At 44.1% G+C, this 21,752-nt stretch overlaps 2 protein-coding genes and 1 pseudogene across 4 annotated transcripts in view; 1 reads left to right on the top strand and 2 right to left on the bottom strand.

The window, feature by feature from the left end:
• CCDC187 (coiled-coil domain containing 187) overlaps positions 1–21,752 on the bottom strand; it is a 76,188-nt gene that overhangs the window by 28,975 nt on the left and 25,461 nt on the right. Inside the window, exons 9-13 of the mRNA XM_069943959.1 lie at positions 19,001–19,126; positions 15,428–15,915; positions 13,112–13,194; positions 10,947–11,455; positions 9,659–9,740 (exon numbers count right to left, since the gene is read on the bottom strand). Coding sequence (XP_069800060.1) covers positions 9,659–9,740; positions 10,947–11,455; positions 13,112–13,194; positions 15,428–15,915; positions 19,001–19,126 — 1,288 coding nt within the window. The remainder of the gene's footprint in view (positions 1–9,658; positions 9,741–10,946; positions 11,456–13,111; positions 13,195–15,427; positions 15,916–19,000; positions 19,127–21,752) is intronic.
• Positions 6,798–8,756, bottom strand: LOC138765895 (cyclin-T1 pseudogene; annotated as a pseudogene).
• GPSM1 (G protein signaling modulator 1) overlaps positions 8,200–21,752 on the top strand; it is a 258,983-nt gene continuing 245,430 nt past the window's right edge. Inside the window, exons 1-3 of one of the 3 annotated variants that reach the window (XM_069943024.1) lie at positions 8,200–8,303; positions 10,978–11,153; positions 13,138–13,200. The gene's annotated coding sequence lies outside the window, so the exon portion shown is untranslated. Of the gene's footprint in view, positions 8,304–10,977; positions 11,154–13,134; positions 13,201–21,752 lie in introns of all 3 variants that reach the window. The other 2 variants (XM_069943022.1, XM_069943023.1) reach the window with 2 other exon arrangements.

Genomic DNA, 21,752 nt, shown 5'->3' with positions numbered 1-21,752 from the left:
GGCAAAACAGGAGCAGATTTGACAGGAGTAGCTTTTCCTTATGGGGCGTCATACATGAGACCCTGCCTGTATATCTGCCCGTACATATAGGTTTCATACCCATATCTATAAAGGGTCAATAATATCTGACAATCCGGCATACACAACATGGAGGCGGCCCATGTGGCTGCTATGCGTCCCTGGGAGAATGAGCGCCCAATCCTAACTAGTTCCATGCCCTTTCCGGAGAACATGGATAACACAAAGCACAATATATGTGATTGCGGGCAGGCAGCGGAGGTGGGCAGCTAGAGGCCATTACTTTGTAATAAATCTTCGTGACAGATCCTGGTGCAATCATATTTATACAAAGATGGAGGCAAGGCAAAACAATTACTTTAAATTAATCTTCGCCATGGCACAGGTTAAATCACTCTAATCCTCACGAGGAAAGGAGATCAGAGGAGATTTGACTATGTACTTATATTATTCAAATAATCAATTTACGCTGCCGGCCCCCACAACCATATGTCTGGAGTCGAGGGCAGGAGGTGGCCCTTGATAGGGAGAAATATGATTTTCTTTTTTACCCAGTAAAAAAAAAACGGATCCAGGAAACTCTAAGGAGATAATCCGAGCGTTTCCCAAACCATTAAAACGAGAAGTGTTATGTTTTGTCTATTAGTATATCTGTATATCTCCATGTTGTACAACGGATGAGCAAAGCATTCTGATACATTACTTCCCTACCACCTTCTTTTTTGCCCCAAGCACGCTTAGTTCAACTGCATGTTGTCTCTACAATGGGTCACAGGGTCACAGTTCAGAGGGGAAACCAGGAAGTGGAGGTGTTAGTAACAGGGATGTAGGTAATTTGTGATGTAAAATAAAATGGCACTCCTTTACATATACTGTATGTATACGGTACACATCTGATTTTACCAACTTTGAATTGTGGGAAAACTCCTTTAACTTAAAGGAGATATCCAAGCTTAGAAAAACATGGCGGCTTTCTTCCAGAAATTCTGGATCACCAAAACAGCTTATTTAATCAAATACACATTATTTTAAAGAATTTATTTTTACCGCTTTTAAACTATCAGGTCCTTTTTTTCGCGTTGTTTTTGGCCCAAAATACAGCTGTTTTTTTTTTGTTTTGTTTTTTTAATAAATTTTGGGCTGTACATGACCCAGGATACATCCTAAATAAAGATAGCTGTATTAGGGCTATACTGTAGATTTGGCTCTGGCCCAAATGCTAAAAATACAGCCACGAGTATAGTTCACAAATGGGTCAAAAAAGCAGATGGGAATACACCTGTAATTTCAGCCTTTTTTATTTAGTAAAAAAAAAAACGACTAATTTTTTTGGAGTCTTGGTAGTACCATCGGCTGGGTCCACACACCATTAAATGAAAAACAAATTATAAAGGTAAGATAAGTGTTTGGTTGTTTTCTCCTTTTTAATTTTTTTTTTTTATTTATTTGCAGATTTTTTCCTGGCAAATCAGTCTAGTGTGCATTTCCCCTTACAGTTCACATCAGTTTCGGATGGGATCATCCTCCGTCCTAATGTTGAAGCAAATGCAGATTACACTATTTTTGTTCTCAAAATGATGACTACAATAAATAAAGTTTGAGTGAACAGAGCCCTGACTGCGAGGAGCTATGCTATATAGGAAATATAATATACACAACCACAGTGTATATGACTGTCTACAACCAATCCGATGTACTGTCTCCTTGGAGTAATGAAACAGCTGTATATACAATAGCCAAGTAACCGTACTAGACAAAACACATTTATGTGAATCCATTAGCAACTAAAAGGCGACGTATGAGCCAAGATATGTGTGTGACAAGTGCAGATCAAATGAAGGTTAAGCAAGAGCGCTCTCTAGTGGAGAACTGGTGAATGACTTCTACCAATAAAACTAAATAAAATAAAGCCAATGCAGGAGGAGATGCTTCCACATTCAGTCATTTTCAAGGTCCGTGGATGAAGTCCGCTATCTACTTATGTAATGTGTGAAAAAACGTCCATGACTGCACCCGTTTTCATGGATCTATTAAAATTGTACAACACTAGTTATATAAAGTTAACATCTCATCGCTGACATCTCATCCGTGTTTTTCACGGATTAACGGATGCCATAGTTATGACATTTTTTATTTTTTCAGGGATCAGTGCGGATCAGTGAAAAAACTGAAATGTGTGAATAGGCTAATAGAAAACAATGTGCTATAAAAGCGATCATGTGATCATGCACAACTTCAGGGGACATGTGAATAAGACCTTATTTTCATATCTGTGTAGGGTCTGTATCTTGCCATTGCGGTGAGCTGTTGCATTTTTGTGTTTTTTTGTGTGTTTGCAATTTCAGCCATAGCAACAGGCTCCTGCCTAGTGTGAATGGTGTTCGAGGAGAGCTAACCAAATTTGTCTTTTTTTCTGTACCCTGATATATACCTCCACCAGACAACGCAAAAATTAAGCGCTAAATGGAGAAATGGAGCTAATATAAAAGTGCTGGCTTGAAAGAAGAGAGAGAGAGATAATAGATAGATAGTTACACAACGCAGTCTGGTGCCAGCAGACAGATCCTGAACCAGGGATCAGAAACAGCTACAGAATAGATTCTCCACAGCACACTGTATATGGTATAAATCAGTCATGTCAAACTCTGGCCCGCGGGCCAAATTTGGCCCATGGTGCCATTATTTTTGGCCCGCCAGGCAATTCAGAGTTTTAATTATATCTGGCCTGCCATGGCTACTATATAAGACTACTGGGGAGGGCTGGGTACTATATAAGACTACTGGGGATGGCTGGCTACTTTAAAAGAGACTATGGGGAGTGCTAGCTACTATATAAGAGGCTATGGGGAGGGCTGGCTACTATATAAGAGGCTATGGGGAGGACTGGCTATTATATAAGAGACTATGGGGGACTGGCTACTATATGAGACTATGGGGGAGGGCTGGCTACTATATAAGAGACTACAGGGGAGGGCTGGCTACTATATAAGAGACTACAGGGGAGGGCTGGCTACTATATAAGAGACTACAGGGGAGGGCTGGCTACTATATAAGAGACTACAGGGGAGGGCTGGCTACTATATAAGAGACTATGGGGGAGGGCTGGCTACTATATAAGAGACTATGGGGGAGGGCTGGCTACTATATAAGAGACTATGGGGGGAGGGCTGGCTACTATATAAGAAACTATGGGGGAGGACTGGCTACTATATAAGAGACTACTGATGAGGGCTGGCTACTATATAAGAGACTATGGGGGAGGACTGGCTACTATATAAGAGACTACTGATGAGGGCTGGCTACTATATAATAAACTATGGGGGAGGACTGGCTACTATATAAGAGACAATTGGGAGGGCTGACTACTATACAAGAGACTATGAGGGAGGGCTGGCTACTATATGAGACTATTGGGGAGGGCTGGCTACTATATGAGACACTTGGGGGCTGGCTACTATTTGGGCACTATTGGGGAGGGCTGGCTACTATATGAGACTATAGGGGAGGGCTGGCTACTATATAAGAGACTATGGGGGAGGGCTGGCTACTATATAAGAGACTATAGAGGAGGGCTGGCTACTATATGAGACTATTGGGGAGGGCTGCCTACTATATAACAGACTATGGGGGATGGCTGGCTACTATATAAGAGACTATGGGGGAGGGCTGGCTACTATATAAGAGACTATGGGGGAGGACTGGCTACTATATAAGAGACTATTGGGGAGGGCTGGCTACTATATAAGAAACTATGGGGGAGGGCTGGCTACTATATGGGACACTTGGGGACTGGCTACTATTTGGGCACTATTGGAAGGGCTGGCTAATATGAGGGGCAATTTTGGGGGGCTGGCTATTATATGGGTTGGGGTTAGTCATGTCATAGCAATTTATCATGTCATTTATCATAGTGCACGGGTCTGGGAGACACACACCACTGACAGTGCCAGGAACAACACACGCTGATCTGACAGTGCCAGGACCGCCACATTTGCGTTTCAATAATTATCAATGTTGGCCCGCGGCTTTGTCCAATTTTTTCATTTTGGCCCACTGTGTATTTGAGTTTGACACCCCTGGTATAAATGAATGGTGATTTATTCCATAGAAGCAAAAAATTATAAACAGCAAACAGTGCAACACAGGTAAAACACACTTGAAAATGGTGAGCTGATCACCGAAACGTCAAGTAGAGGTAAGGATGGCGCTGGAACAAGTAGCTATCTATAAAAAAATTCTTGTTTTCCTTTTGTTATATGCTCTATTTTGGCTATTTGAGGCAACTTCCAGGCACTGAGCTTCCATAGAACTATGTATTCTCATATTCCACAAAGCATCCAGTGCACCTAGGAACCTTCAACGACAGCTGATTAATACATGATATTTAAAGGGGTAGGTAGTTCACAAAAAAAAAAATCTTTCAACTCAACTGGTGCCAGAAAGTGCCAGAGATTTGAAATTTACTTCTATTAAAAAAATCTCAAGTCTTCCAGTACTTATCAGCTGCTATATGTCCTGCAGGAAGTAATGTTTTCTTTCCAGTATGACACAGTGCTCTCTGCTGAAACCTCTGTCCATGTCAGGAACTGTCCAAAGCAGTAGCAAATTCCCATAGAAAACTTCTCCGGCTCTCCAGACTGGAAACAATACCACTTCCTTCAGGACATACAGCAGTTGTAAGTACTGGAAGACTTGACATTTTTTAATAGAAGTAAATTACAAATCGCTGGCACTTTCTGCCACCAGTTGATTTGAAAGAAAACATTTTTTGGTGAACTACCCTTTCAATTTGTTTTCTTAGTAAATTTTGTAATGTCCTATTCACACATCATTAATCCTGTCTGCAACTGTGGACCCGCATTTGAATGTGTATCTGTCCCATTTGTAAGGACTGTATCATGGCTTGCCAGTATTTTTTGCACCAGGGATCATGGTCCCTTTACAGATCCCTAGCAACTACAGATGTGTAAAAGGATCCATTCAAATCAATGGCTACTATACTGCCCGCAATTCCGGACAGTATAATACTGGTGTGTGTAAGGGGCCTTAGGCTGTGTTCACACTAGGTTTTTGCAATCCGTTTTTTGCAAAAAATGGATGCATTTGTGTGCATCCGTTTTTCCATTGACTTCCATTATACAGAAAACGGGTTTTAACGGACACAAAAATAAGGTCGATCTAAAAATAAGGTCTATCTAAAAATGGATCTATTTTGATGCATTTTTTTAAATAATGGAAGTCAATGGAAAAACGGATCAAAACGGATGCACACAAATGCACCAGTTTTTATCTGTTTTTTATCCATTTTTGGGGGGGGGGAATGGATGACGAATACGGATAAAAAAACGTAGCGTGAACCCAGCCTTAGATATTTTTCCTCTCTTCAGTTTTAATAATTTTATGCAGATATGTGTAGATGGACCTAGATGTAGGTAGATGTAACATGTATAAATGCAGAACTTTATAGTCACTAGCAATGACTGCCATTCTCCTGTCGAGGCCCCTGGTGTCAGTATTGGTTGGGGGTCTATGATAATACAACCCCTTTAAGGCTACTAAACGTACATTACAGGCACACTCAGATTTCCCTCAGTGTATCTAATACATCAACTATATGTAATATTTATTACCAGTGTAGGCTTGATGATCCGCTGTTACCCAGGGGGAAGCCAGGTCTCCCACCAGGGATCTTGAATGAACCATGGGGGAGATTTATCAAACTGGTGTAAAGTGAAACTGGCCCAGTTGCCCCTAGCAACCAATCAGATTTCACTTTCCATTCTTCACAGATTGCTTGGATAATGAAACGTGGAATCTGATTGGTTGCTAGGAGCAACTGGGCCAATGCTACTTTACGCCAGTTTGATAAATCTGCCCCCATATCTGAAAATATATACAGAAGATAATCCATGTGAGTGCAGGAAATCAGGTGTCCGTTTTTACAGTCCATCCACTTTATCAATGGTCATTGGGGAGATTTATCATACATGATATAAAGTGAAACTGGCTCAGTTGCCCCTAGCAACCAATCAGATTCCACCTTTCATTTCTCACAGACTCTTTGGAAAATGAAAGGTGAAATCTGATTGGTTGCTAGGGGCAACTGAGCCAGTTTCACTTTACACCATGTTTGATAAATGTCCCCCATTGTCTCTATTTTCACTGTATTGTAGTAGTGAACATAAAGGGGGACATTTATTAAGACCTGCTTCCCCTTTTCCCTGACCAGACTCACTAAGAGGTGCACGCCTCTTAGCAAACCCAGACGGCTCTGCACCCGGCCCTGTGCCCGGCGCAACAAATCGACGCCGGTTTCCAGAAGGTGTAGATTTTTATAATGATTTACACATGCGAGCGGGGCATATGGCAGGCGTATGCCAGAGAGAAGGGTCGAATCTGTGTCTTCTCCCTGATGTACAACAGGGGCGCAATAATAATAAAAGCCCCCCAAAGCCACTAGGGAGAGGGAACCTTCGGCTCTCCAGCCTTTACAAACCTACAATTCCCATCATGCCTGGACAGCCGAAACACTGGCTTAGACGGTCCAGGCATGATGGGAATTGTATTTTTCCTTCAGCTGGAGGGCCAAAGGTTCCCCATCGCTGCTTTACACTATGATAATGATATACCCGACATATACCATGTGATAAATGATCTTGTGTCACTCGTGGACATTAAAACCATCGGCCAGGGGCCACAGATTGCACGACACTAATTCATAGTAACATAACTAGTTTTCCCAAAGAACCAATAACACATGTAAATAACCAGACACATGATATCATTCAATAAATTTATTTAACAAATAAAAAATAGCAGAATACTATGGTGTTCATTGGGCGAGGTCTTGTTCTTGTACCTCTGTAGCTCTCAGGTCTCCAGGTATCAGGGTGTTCATTGGGCGAGGTCTTGTTCTTGTACCTCTGCAGCTCTCAGGTCTCCAGGTATCAGGGTGTTCATTGGGCGAGGTCTTGTTCTTGTACCTCTGCAGCTCTCAGGTCTCCAGGTATCAGGGTGTTCATTGGGCAAGGTCTTGTTCTTGTACCTCTGCAGCTCTCAGGTCTCCAGGTATTGGGGTAGTGATTGGGCGAGGTCTTGTTCTTGTACCTCTGCAGCTCTTAGGTATTAGGGTAGTCATTGGGCGAGGTCTTGTTCTTGTACCTCTGCAGCTCTCAGGTATTAGGGTAGTCATTGGGCAAGGTCTTGTTCTTGTACCTCTACCGCTCTCAGGTATTGGGGTAGTCATTGGGCGAGGTCTTGTTCTTGTACCTCTGCAGCTCTCAGGTATTGGGGTAGTCATTGGGCGAGGTCTTGTTCTTGTACCTCTGCCGCTCTCAGGTATTAGGGTAGTCATTGGGCGAGGTCTTGTTCTTGTACCTCTGCCGCTCTCAGGTATTAGGGTAGTCATTGGGCGAGGTCTTGTTCTTGTACCTCTGCCGCTCTCAGGTATTAGGGTAGTCATTGGGCGAGGTCTTGTTCTTGTACCTCTGCAGCTCTCAGGTATTAGGGTAGTCATTGGGCGAGGTCTTGTTCTTGTACCTCTGCCGCTCTCAGGTATTAGGGTAGTCATTGAGCGAGGTCTTGTTCTTGTACCTCTGCAGCTCTCAGGTATTAGGGTAGTCATTGGGCGAGGTCTTGTTCTTGTACCTCTGCAGCTCTCAGGTATTAGGGTAGTCATTGGGCGAGGTCTTGGTCTTGTACCTCTGCCGCTCTCAGGTCTCCAGGTATTAGGCTGTAGAATTTATTTTGTGCCTCTTACAGTCCTGGTCTTGGGAGGCGTCTCGTTCACGCGTCCTCTTTACGGCAGGTTTGTTGACTCTGTTGGATCGCGCCTTCGCACGCATCCTTGCAAGCTCTTCCCTACTGCAGGGAGTAGGGACTAAATTTCCTCTCCTTTTTGGGGCAGGCAAATTTAGAGGATTTTCCATATGGATCTGCTGGAACTCTTCAGCGAGGTCTTCCAGTAATTGTTTAGTCATTGTCTGGTCTATGTCTTCCCACCAATTTTTTCCATCTGTGGATTGGGGGATACTGTAGTTGCATTTCTTAGTGGCCAGGTACATGCACACACATGCTAAGGCTTGTGGGGTATACTGCAGGCAGAAGGTGGTAAGTCGCAGGCAATGGATGGCCAGGCAGTAACCACTCTGGGCAACAGCTTTACCGGCTCCAACTGATTTGGCACATGCTGCAATTGCTGCAAAAGGATGTTCAACTGTGATATCAAAGCCAAGGGTCTGTAGTAGGATCTTCTCCAGTACCAGCACCTCTTCAACTGTGCCCAGGTAAGCCTGACTTCCGGTGTGCAGACGCGGTTGCCTTGGAAAAAGGCAGCAATGGCAAAGCTTAATGACGTCTTCCAGGGCTCGTGGTTCTTCCTCCACTTTAGCAGCCAGGAAAAGCGCGGCGGTAGCCACTGCATATCTGTCATATCTGGTGAATGAATGCAGCGTGTAGAAGCGCTGCATGTAGACTATGGCCGTGCTGACGGTCACTGGTGAAACATAGAGCCGCCGCCCCATGTCCACAATCAGTCGAGCCGCCTGCTGGCGGTAGTGAAGCTCTTTGTGAGCTCGTAGGCCGCATTGCCACGAAGGGCTGTTGGCCAATTGCTCCTTGGTATAGTACCAATGGGAATTCAGCGAACTGAAGTCTTCCATCTTCCAACTCAAGTCGCGTTTCTATCTGTTTACACAGTGCTTAACGTTATAACCTAGAACCCATTACATCACAGTGACACGGTACCAAACGCATCACAGTGACACGGAACCCAACGCATCACAGTGACACAGAACCCAACGCATCACAGTGACACGGAACCCAATGCATCACAACAAGCATGCCAGCATACTGTGCCTGTTTATACTAGAGATGCAATAAAGTTTCAGTTTAATTTAGATACCATCATGGGCAAAAATGGTACAATATCAGGATTTTCTAGTTTTCGATATTGGATGTTAAGCACATGTGGTTGTAAAATGCAGGTGGGAGTGAGACTTGCAAGTCCAGGTAGTACCTGCAGATCACAAGTGTATACGCTAGCAGCCGCCCCCCCCCCCCCCCCAAAAAAAAAAGACACAAAACACATAACTTTTCCTAAATATCTAATGATGCATACACCATAAAGGCACAAGTGGCTTCATAAATTGCCATCTGTTTACAAAAATACAAATTATATAGCAAAAAACCCTAACGTTATATCAATAAAATGTCAGGAATAGTGTCTGTAGATGTTATTGGGGCTGGTGGAGATCATCAATCCTCGATGGCAGAAGTTGTAGAGGTGCTATATGGAGATATATATATGGTAAAATAGAGTGCTAACCAACCCTCATGACCCATCTCCTCTGGAAAAGGGGGATCTCCAAACCTCCTGGGGTGGGGGTTACTCTATTGAGGGTGGGTGCTCTCCATATAGCACCTCTAGAACACCTGTTGGGAGATTGGTAACTTGACAGTAACTAGTCCAATGGCACAGATGTAATAAGAGATGGTGGAGGTGTCCTGGTATCAGTTCAACCAGGACACTTATTACATCTATGCCATGGGACTATGGAAAGATGACAAATAAAATCTGATCCACAACCCATACTAACAGAACATCTCCGGAGCCGACAGCCTCTGAATCAACAGGACTCACCTAGTGCTGGCAGATCGACTTTTCTGAGCTTTTTTGGTGTGAATTTTTGGATAGTGGGTTTTGGTTTGAGATAACGTTTTCTCTGTGTATTTTGGGAAAAAGAAGAAGAATTATTACTCGGACAGCTGGAATTATTATGTTAAAATGAAGCTAAAGCATTCACTAACAGCAGCGCCATTCTCTCCATGGTCTGATATTGCAGCTACCTAATATCTGCCTGAAAGCCTGTGCTTGTGGGTTCATATTGCACTGATGCACAAATTAGAAAACTAAAAAAAACCTCATGGGTTTTTAAAAGGGAAATCTGGTGAAAATCTTTTTCTTTCAAATCAACTGGTCAGAAAGTTGTATAGATCTGTAATTTACTTCTATTTAAAAATAAATCTCAAGTCTTCCAATACGTATCAGCTGCTGTATGTCCTGCAGGAAGTGTTTTTTTTTCAGTCTAAAACAGTGCTCTCTGCTGCCACCTCTGTTCATGTCAGGAACTGTCCAGAACAGCAGCAAATCTTCATACAAAACCTCTCCTACTCTGGACAGTTCCTGTCTTGGACAGAGATGTCAGCAGACAGCACTGTGTCAGACTGGAAAGAATACAACACTTCCTGCAGGACATACAGCAGCTAATACGTATTGGAACAAACTGATTTTATTGAAGGAGATACATAATACAGACAATGCACAGGTGAATAACCCTTCCATACAGCAATATGTCTTATCTCTTGGCATACAATAGTCCGGAAAGGAAAGTGAATAATCACACATCTGGTATATTATCTGTGAAATAATAAAGCGTGTCTTCTACCGGCATAAATAACTGTAACCACCAGTCAAAAGAACAGCATGGAACCTGGAACCGGAATCCCTATCATTTGAGATACTTCATTCGTAACTGCTGACCAAAAACTGGAGATGGCCAGGCACGGCCACATCATATGCCAAAAATCTGAATCGGGGTGCCTGCAGAAAACTTGAGATTTTCAAATAGAAATAAAATTACAAATCTTTATACCTTTCTGAAACCAGTTTATTTAAAAAAAAAAAAGATTTTCGCCCCTCACCCCCTTTAAGTTTTCTAATTTGTGCATTGATGCAATATTGAACGATATGAAGAGAACAAATTAAGCAGTAACTAAGCTATATCAGAGCTGTTGTGCTTCAGCATAGTCTTTAATGTCTACCTCATTTGCACTTTTCCGGAAGGTGATGCAAAGCATAAGAAAAGCCAGCGTGTGCTAAGATATCATTTACCCAGGGATACAGATGCATGAAATGCGCCATTAAATACCTTTCTCCATCTTGTCTCTGGTTTTCTTCAGATTCGCAGTAGAGACCTCTCTACTGTCTGGGGTCCGGAACAAACCCAAATATACAGGGGTTGGTGAGATGGGCTTCTCATCTTCCGGGGGCCTCCTTGTATTTCCATGGAGGTTTTTCTCAGCAATCGGATATCTACCAGACGCTGATGTCATTTGGGAAGGTGAAGAAGAAAAAGGTGAGGACACACTTGTTCCTGAGTGCTGACTGAGTCTGTTACACTCCTGCTCCACCCTCCTCCCCAGGTCCTTAGCTGTGGCCCATATGGCTTGTAACCGCTCCTGGTGGGCTCTACACTGAGAGAAGACGTCAGTGGTTTTGTCTGAGGGTACAGCATTATCATTCAGCCCCTTTGAGGAATTATTGTCCTGGATGACTTGGCTTATGGTGGGGACGGGAGCCAAGTCTTGTAGTCGGAGTGGACTTGAAGGCTCATCTTTTAATATAACCTCTGTCTTCCGTTTCTTAGAATTTCCACACCTGTAATGATAAGAAATAATATAAAAATAATATAGTAACACTCACTATGTACAATGTGCCCATGTGCAAACAGACCTACATGATGAAAATGGGTGGGGATCCCAATACATGAAAAAAAAAAAAAAACTGAAAAAACAAAAACAAAAACACAACACTCGTCCCCATACATGAACAGAACAAAACAAAAAAACCTATGGAAGACCCTAAAAAAGGAAGTGTAAACTCATGAAGATATCCCAACACAGATGAAGGAACAAAGAAATAAAAAGGGAGGACCATAGTAAGACCATATATCCGGGTGGTAAAGTACCAGGAGAGCCACCACATCTGATTTCAGTGCATTTCACTTACGAAAGCTTCTTCAGGGGTGACTAGTCAGAGCAATGTCTTACCTAATAAATCCCTCTAATGCCCCTATTACACAAATCATTTGGAGGAGCAAACGAGCGCTATTAGCGCTCGTTTGCTCCTCGTTCCCCGCTCGCTGCCGCCGCTATTCGACGCGGCGTCAGCGAGCGGGTGAGTGCGGGAGGGGCGGCGGGGAGCTGCTGGGGGGGCTGCCCGGGGGATCGCTGATCGTCCGGGCAGCCCATAGGATACAGCAGGGCCTGCTGCCGATGCTCCTATTCAACGGAGTGACGGCAGCAGATCGCTGCTATATCAGTCGCTTGTATTTCAACATGTTGAAAAACAAGCGACTGCAACAATCAGCCGACATGAACGATGTCGGCTGATCGTCGCACTCTATTCCACGGGACGAATATCGTTCGTATCGGCCGATATCGGCCGAATACGAACGATATTGCTCCTCTAAACGACCCGTGGAATAGGGCCTTAAGCCTATGCTCTTACATGCTGGTAAACGCATGCATATAAAACCATAGCTCCATACTCAAGGGGCAATGCATATGTAAGACACAGGATCCCATGCCTGTTATGGTCACTTCAGGCAGTACTGAATGTGCTGCACTACTTACAATGGTGAGTGCCCTTCTGCACAGTAGTCATGTGATTACATACTTTAAGGGAAGTTAACAGCAGGTTAGAAGAGTCTAACTTGCTGTTACGTCCCTAGGGTGGGCAGAGCACTGAGGATGAACGTAGTTTTCTAACCTTGATCCCCATCTGCATTTTTAGGAAATTTTCATTTTATTCACTATGCAAATGAGGTGGTTTGGTGCACTGGACTGGCTGGACTACCACCCTTAGAGCAAAGATTTGACCCTCTTAATGAATATTCATCCGCCACTCTGCGGTAATGACCATTGCAGAGACGTTACTGCAGAGAACTGCCCAATTATTATCCAGGATTAGAAGAAGCTAAGCGGGTTTCCTATCCACAGGTTGTGTGTGGTATTACAAATTGATTCCATTTACTTCAGTGGAACTGTGCAGCAATACCACACACAACCGGAGGACAAGAGTAACGCTGTTTTGGGAAGAAAGTCGCCATTTTTTTCAACATCTTCTGACCTCTTTAATGTGGTCCCTTCCCGAATCACAATAACGTTTTTTTTTAAGTACAGGAGGATATTTGTGCCACAGAAAGGTTCTCTCCAACACTGCCACCTATAGGCCACTGTAGAACAGTAAAGGTTGCAGCAATCACATTGGTGTTATAGTAGCACTACATATAATAGTGTGTAAACATCATACCTCACCGCACCGTCTTCTCTCAGCAGGTCACTGGACGTTACATGGAGCCACTGTCTTAGCTCTTTCCTGGCATTTTCTTCCGCCTGCAGGTCATAATTTACATTAGTGGCTAAAATAGGGTTAATATGTAAACGCCCCCGTGGTAATGCTACTGCACAGGCAGAATTCTCCATAGGACATGTGTGGCCTCTGCATCTGCTCTGTAAAGAGCAGACGCTCCACTGCCTCAGCTGCTAGGATTTAAAATTGTTCTGAGCCCTTTCTGAGGGCCGCATTACATGTAGCAATCTAGAGGAGGAAGTGAGCACCAACCTGTAGGATCAGTGCTTGCTTCCTCCTCGTTCCCCAATCGCTGCCTGTGCTATTACACTCACAAACAGCAGCAGGAAGAAGTGGGGAAGGGTGGCGGTAGCTCCGGGAGCTGCAGGAGGGGCTATATGCATTTGAACACTCAGAGCCGGACCAATAAAAACTAATGACATGTCAAAAGTTTTCTGAAACGACAGTGACACTTTAAAGAGTACCTGTCGTGACAAAAAACTTTTGACATGTCAAAAGTTTTCATTGGTCCAGGTCTGAAAACTTTTCATACTGCCACCGTTCAGGAGAACGAGCTAGGAGAAGTCAGTGTGCCGTGCTGTCTCTCCCGCTTACATAACCGCATAATGTGACTGACCAAGTCTGTGTGGTTGGAAAGAACTGGGAGTGGGTGTGTGGTGCATGGACTTCTCCCGGCTCGTTCTCCTAATCAGTCACAGAGTGAACACTCAGACCCCAACCAATCAAGACTTTTGACGCCACTCATGTTTTTTTTATGACAGTGCCCATTTAAGTGGGAAAGCATTGATGCATTTGCGCTCTTCTTTTGGTTAATACTTTTTGCGCACAGAGTTTTTGTGTATTTTTTTGCGTAACATTTATCTAGGCAAATTAGCCAGATTTCTAATGTGTACACCAAGTTCGCCAATTCTCAATTTTGTGAGCCAGAAAATTGTGCAGCAGTACTCCACTGATACCCTAGCATAGTTTATTTTAGCCAAACTGCTTTAGGCAAAATTTGCACTGAAAGAAATTGCGCAAAAATTATCAAGGCAACTAATTATAACCATAAAAAGTAGCACATGTTCGCATTTATGGACACCTGCACTAAATATTGATATGTGAGACATGACAAGTAGCGTTCTTTCATCAGGTTACGACATTAAACCCATGTGAAATTGTTAGGTGCTAGTTCCCCATGTGTGGGTACCAATGTTGAATGCTAAATGTATCATTGTATTTTTTGTCTTAAAAAATGGAAAAATTTCAATAAATAAACAGTTTATTAAAAAAAAAAAAAAAGTAGCACATAGAAAAAAAAAGCCATGCATACATACATATATGTCCCCCAAAAACTTACTTCAACTAGAAAAACTTGACATAATATAGGGAAGTCTTAAAGGGGTTATCCAGCGCTACAAAAACATGGCCACTTTTCCCCCTCTCTTGTCTCCAGATTGCTGGGGGGGGGGGGGGGGGGTTGTTCAAACTCAGTTCCATTGGAGTAAATGGAGCTTAAATGCAAACCACACCTGAACTGGAGACAAGAGAGGGGCAAAAGTGGCCATGTTTTTGTAGCGCTGGATAACCCCTTTAAAGTGACTATACCACCAGGCCCAGGCAGAAGCACTGGAGGCGGCCGACCCACCCTTAGTGGGAGGAAACCCCAGTCCCTCAATGACGTGACTCCTTTAGAATGGAACCCTATCATAGAGGGGCTATGGTTTCCTCCCACTAAGGGTGGCTCGGCCCGCCTCCAGTGCTTCAGCCTGGGCCTGGTGGTACAGTCACTTTAATGCCCTGAAACTTCAAATCATAAAGGTGTCTTTACATGGGGCGAATATCAGCCGGATGTTTATGGATGTCATACGGATGTCATATACTGATCAAGTAACCTAGAAGCCCCATGGAGACAGTGCACTTTCCAACAAATTACAGGGACAGAGAAAACCGGTGAACTGATAACATTATGGCCTGAAGGAATATAATCTGGCCTCGGCTATTTTAAACCCTCAGGTTTATCCCCCGAGTATAGTGAGGCCTGGGCAGGCTACACCTGCCTTTCCCCTTAGATGTGTATACTGTGTCCTGGAGGGTTACAGCTTGGCCAAGGACAGTTAATCCCCAGGGCCAAACTATGTCCAGTTTTATCTGGGAAGGAATTAACTTGACCTGTCAGTGGAATTCTGACTCTTTAGATGGATTTGATGGAGGGAAGGGGCTCCATGACAGGGCGGTAGGCCGATTATATTCTGTGCTGTTGGCGCTATTACTTACCTCTGGTTGTACGCGGATGTCCCTTAAGGCCACAGGGGCTCTGCTGCCTCCTCTCTTTGCTGGACGAGCTTCCTTCTGCTTCTTGAGAACATTATGTAATTGTTCCTTCCTCATCTCCATGGCCGTCTTCTCCTTAGTCTCGGTCTCTCTCTCTATCCTCTGTCTCTCTATGGTCTTCTTCTTCATGAAGTCCCTGATCTCCTCCACACTGTATCTGCGCCCCCTGCTGCTGGGGGGACACTCAGGATCGGCTTCAACATTTTCTTTTCCAAGGGGTCTTCTCTCTGCATTATAGGAAGTTTGGGGTCTTCTGTCTGCATTATGGGATGTGTGGGTTCTTCTCTCTGTATTATGAGACATGCGGGGTTTCCTCTCCACTTTATGTGATGTGTGGGATTTTCTTTCCATTATATAGGATGTATGGGCTGTAGGATGCTTGTCTACGAGACCCCCTGGTGACCCCGGTCTGTGGCATCTTCTGCAGCTTCCTGGAAAACACAGAATTACAGAAAGAAAATATTTAATAAAGAGGAGGTAGTAAATATCAGAGATAAGCAATATACAGGAAATAGGTGAGAGGAGATAATGGGAGTGATGGGAAGTATATGATAGACAGGAGATGGGTGATAGGAGATGAGTGATGAGAGGTAGTGATAGAAAGGAGATGGGTGGTAGGAGGTAGTGATAGACAGGAGATGGGTGATAGGAGATGAGTGATGAGAGGTAGTGATAGAAAGGAGATGGGTGGTAGGAGGTAGTGATAGACAGGAGATGGGTGATAGGAGGTAGTGATAGACAGGAGATGGGTGATAGGATGTAGTCAATAGATAGGAGATGGGTGATAGGAGGTAGTGATAGACAGGAGATGGGTGATAGACAGGAGATGGGTGATAGGAGGTAGTGATAGACAGGAGATGGGTAATAGGAGATGAGTGATGAGAGGTAGTGATAGAAAGGAGATGGGTGGTAGGAGGTAGTGATAGACAGGAGATGGGTGATAGGAGGTAGTGATAGACAGGAGATAGGTGATAGGAGGTAGTGATAGACAGGAGATGGGTGATAGGAGGTAGTGATAGACAGGAGATGGGTGATAGGAGGTAGTCAATAGATAGGAGATGGGTGATAGGAGATGAGTGATGAGAGGTAGTGATAGAAAGGAGATGGGTGGTAGGAGGTAGTGATAGACAGGGGATGGGTGATAGGAGGTAGTGATAGACAGGAGATAGGTGATAGGAGGTAGTGATAGACAGGAGATGGGTGATAGGAGGTAGTGATAGACAGGAGATGGGTGATAGGAGGTAGTGATAGACAGGAGATGGGTGATAGGAGACGAGTGATGAGAGGTAGTGATAGAAAGGAGATGGGTGATAGGAGGTAGTGATAGACAGGAGATGGGTGATAAGAGGTAGTGATAGACAGGAGATGGGTGATAGGAGGTAGTGATAGACAGGAGATGGGTGATAGGAGGTAGTGATAGACAGGAGATGGGTGATAGGAGGTAGTGATAGACAGGAGATGGGTGATAAGAGGTAGTGATAGACAGGAGATGGGTGATAGGAGGTAGTGATAGACAGGAGATGGGTAATAGGAGATGAGTGATGAGAGGTAGTGATAGAAAGGAGATGGGTGATAGGAGGTAGTGATAGACAGGAGATGGGTGATAGGAGGTAGTGATAGACAGGAGATGGGTGATAGGATGTAGTCAATAGATAGGAGATGGGTGATAGGAGATGAGTGATGAGAGGTAGTGATAGAAAGGAGATGGGTGGTAGGAGGTAGTGATAGACAGGAGATGGGTGATAGGAGGTAGTGATAGACAGGAGATGGGTGATAGGATGTAGTCAATAGATAGGAGATGGGTGATAGGAGATGAGTGATGAGAGGTAGTGATAGAAAGGAGATGGGTGGTAGGAGGTAGTGATAGACAGGAGATAGGTGATAGGAGGTAGTGATAGACAGGAGATGGGTGATAGGAGGTAGTGATAGACAGGAGATGGGTGATAGGAGGTAGTCAATAGATAGGAGATGGGTGATAGGAGGTAGTGATAGACAGGAGATGGGTGATAGACAGGAGATGGGTGATAGGAGGTAGTGATAGACAGGAGATGGGTAATAGGAGATGAGTGATGAGAGGTAGTGATAGAAAGGAGATGGGTGGTAGGAGGTAGTGATAGACAGGAGATGGGTGATAGGAGGTAGTGATAGACAGGAGATAGGTGATAGGAGGTAGTGATAGACAGGAGATGGGTGATAGGAGGTAGTGATAGACAGGAGATGGGTGATAGGAGGTAGTCAATAGATAGGAGATGGGTGATAGGAGATGAGTGATGAGAGGTAGTGATAGAAAGGAGATGGGTGGTAGGAGGTAGTGATAGACAGGGGATGGGTGATAGGAGGTAGTGATAGACAGGAGATAGGTGATAGGAGGTAGTGATAGACAGGAGATGGGTGATAGGAGGTAGTGATAGACAGGAGATGGGTGATAGGAGGTAGTGATAGACAGGAGATGGGTGATAGGAGGTAGTGATAGACAGGAGATGGGTAATAGGAGACGAGTGATGAGAGGTAGTGATAGACAGGAGATGGGTGATAGGAGGTAGTGATAGACAGGAGATGGGTGATAGGAGGTAGTGATAGACAGGAGATGGGTGATAGGAGATGAGTGATGAGAGGTAGTGATAGAAAGGAGATGGGTGGTAGGAGGTAGTGATAGACAGGAGATGGGTGATAAGAGGTAGTGATAGACAGGAGATGGGTGATAGGAGGTAGTGATAGACAGGAGATGGGTGATAGGAGGTAGTGATAGACAGGAGATGGGTGATAGGAGGTAGTGATAGACAGGAGATGGGTGATAAGAGGTAGTGATAGACAGGAGATGGGTGATAGGAGGTAGTGATAGACAGGAGATGGGTGATAGGAGATGAGTGATGAGAGGTAGTGATAGAAAGGAGATGGGTGGTAGGAGGTAGTGATAGACAGGAGATGGGTGATAGGAGGTAGTGATAGACAGGAGATGGGTGATAGGAGGTAGTGATAGACAGGAGATGGGTGATAGGAGGTAGTGATAGACAGGAGATGGGTGATAGGAGGTAGTGATAGACAGGAGATGGGTGATAAGAGGTAGTGATAGACAGGAGATGGGTGATAGGAGGTAGTGATAGACAGGAGATGGGTAATAGGAGATGAGTGATGAGAGGTAGTGATAGAAAGGAGATGGGTGATAGGAGGTAGTGATAGACAGGAGATGGGTGATAGGAGGTAGTGATAGACAGGAGATGGGTGATAGGAGGTAGTCAATAGATAGGAGATGGGAGATAGGAGATGAGTGATGGGAGGTAGGCAATATACAGGGAATGGGTGATAGGAGATGATGGGAGTGATGGGATGTAGGTGATAGGAGATGAGTGATGGGAAGTAGGTCATAGACAGGAGATGGGTGATAAACACGAGATGGGCAATAGGTTGGTGATGTAGGTGATAGATGGTACATAGTGGATGGATAGATAGATAGATAGATAGATAGATAGATGATAGATAACACTAGATATACACGAGAATCAACTCTCACTCCACCTTTCTGCACTGTATGTGAATCTTCCGCCTTAGGTGACCGACGTTTCAGCAATGTGGCCGGTGATGGCCCTAATATTTGCTGGACGAGCTTCTGACCTTCTCTCCATGCTGAAGCTCCATACAGACCTAAAGACGTACAGAAAGTCAAAGCAGAGATGCATCTTACGATCTAGTGCAGCACAATGTAAGCATTACACAATGTTGGCTCCCCCTGAGTGACTGATGTCAGTAGCCATTCTCTGCTCTGTTCATAGATAGATAGATAGATCTGTTGTAGATAAGTATTTGAACATTGTTCTGTCCACCGGACCACCCAGAGGTCTCTGCACCAGACCTCCCACAACATTAGATTACCACTCCAAGCTGATTTTTATGTCTTCAATAAATTTTTGCCATTTGGTTAAATAATGAGGGATTGTCCCATCTTGAAAACCTTTGAAAAACTTTCCAGTAAGCCCTTTAGGTGATATGAATACTAAAGAAGGAGAGTCTGACATTTGTGAATCAGTATAGCCAACCGGGTCTATCTACGGATTAGCTATTAAGGATTGGATGACCAATCTTTTGAGTATCCGGATATAATACTACATTTTACCTGTTGCAGCAGTAGATGGTTAAATGCCTAGCCAATGTCATATTTTTATATATATTAGAGCCTGGCTAATCATCTAGGGTTTTTTTTTTCTTATATACCTTTAAAAGTCACCTGCTGCAATCCCCTGCCTGCCATTCTGATGGTGCTTACCACTTCCTCTGCACATAAGTGCCTGCTCAGCCAATCACTGACCGCAGCAGTGACACACCTCCACCTGTGATTGGATGATCAGGCACTTCCTTATAAATAGGAGAGCAGGAAGAGACGAGCAGCAGGGGCTGAGAGCTGACAATACTAAAATAGACACAAAAAAATTGCCATTTTAAATATCTATATTATGTATACAGTATATCTTGGCTTCTGCAGGTTGCTGTTGCACTTTTCTGTTTTTGTGTCTGTACTTCAGCTATTGCAGCGTACACCTGCATAGTGAAGATAGTTGTACTGGTTGTGCTGGCCATTTTCTTGTTTTACTGTGTTACAAGTGGGGGGAGGGCTAGCTCCATTTTGCTTGTGCACTCCATCCATCCCCTATGGGTGATATTATCTGGATCCTGTATGCCCAGTGTGTAGACTTAGTATTAACCTTGAAAAGACCAGTGGACAATGTAGGGTCCGTCCCTCTCTGAGGTCACCTTATCGTGGCGGGATGGTGCATACTATTTGATCAATTGTTTTGCTAAGAACCTAATTTTTTCTATAGCAGTTTTTCAATTCTAAATATCTATATTATGTATATATATCTTAAAGGAGAACTCTGGAGAAAATGAAAAACCCAGTGCTGACAGGGAGAGGAGGAACATAATAAAGCAGATATACTTACCCGTACAGGTGCCCCCGCAGTGCTGCCTTCCTGCTCATAGACCCCCGACAACCTCCAGTTTCTCTCAGTGGTGTCCCGCCTTAGTCACTGACTGGCTCAGTGGGAATTTCTAAGCCGGGTCATGATGTTGCGGGAGCAGGAGCTGCAGGAAATTGGCAGGGGTCTGTGAGTAGTAATGCAGTGACCACTGTGGCACTGCTTTAGTATGTTCCGCAACACCCCTGAAAGCACTGGGTTTTTCATTTTCTCTGAAGTTTTCTATTAACAATTAAGGGGTACTCAGGAGAAAAAAATATTTTTAAATCAACTGGTGTCAGAAAGATATACAAATGTGTTAATTACTTACTTATGAGCTGCTGTTTGTCCTGCAGGAAGTGGCATATTCTCTTCAGTCTGACACAGTGCTCTCTGCTGCCACCTCTGTCCATGTCAGGAACTGTCTACAGCAAATCCCTATAGAAAACCTCTCCTGCTCTGGACAGTTATATGAATGGACAGTACATGGATCTTTCTAGTGATCTTTTTACACATAGGCCTGTACCCAGGGGCGGATTAACTTTACCATAGGCCCCGGGCTGTTCACCAAGCCTGGGCCCCCCCACCCCACTGTAACTATGGCAGCACTAGCCTGGCGTTCATAGTACAGGACAGATAATATCATGATGTTCTGATTTGTGCAAAACTGCCATAGAAAAACAGTGATTTTTGGCAAATCATGGCGGAAGTGTAAAGTATAAGTCTTTTTGGGTGGTTATGGGCCCCCCAGGAGCTCAGGGCCCCGGGCTGCCGCCCGAAATGCCCCTATTATAATCCACTACTGCCTGTACCCATGACAAGGGGGCATCCTCTACGTCTATAGGTTTCACCATCATCACAGAGGAGGATTCTTTACTGTAAGAGCAGTGAGTTACTAAATGTTAGGAAATTGACCCAGGGTTTTTCTTTGATTCTGATTTCTGGACCTTTTCTTCAGTTTGCTATAGACATGTATCACCTTCATGAGACAGCCTCCATAGGGAATTAGAAATGAAGACGGTAGAAAAGGGAATTTCTATCGCATGAAAAGCTGCATTGTATTGAACTGATTCTATAATATAACCATAAGCCGCCTATTACTGATTAATACTTTTATTATTATTGGTTTCCTATATAAAAACGGCCAGCTCCTGTCAGCACGCTGCCACGTCACCTCTCGCCTCCTCGTGTTAGACTTGTTACTCTGTAGCCAAAGTGCAAATTAATTTTTCGTTAACTGCAGCAAATTTTTGACTCCAATTCATCACGTTGGGTAGGATGGTGACGCCGACCTTTGAACTCCAATTTATCTTATCCGC

The sequence above is a fragment of the Dendropsophus ebraccatus genome, chromosome 10 (genome assembly GCF_027789765.1).
Source record: "Dendropsophus ebraccatus isolate aDenEbr1 chromosome 10, aDenEbr1.pat, whole genome shotgun sequence".
Lineage (NCBI taxonomy): Eukaryota > Metazoa > Chordata > Amphibia > Anura > Hylidae > Dendropsophus > Dendropsophus ebraccatus.
This window is presented reverse-complemented; position numbering and strand designations above follow the sequence as displayed.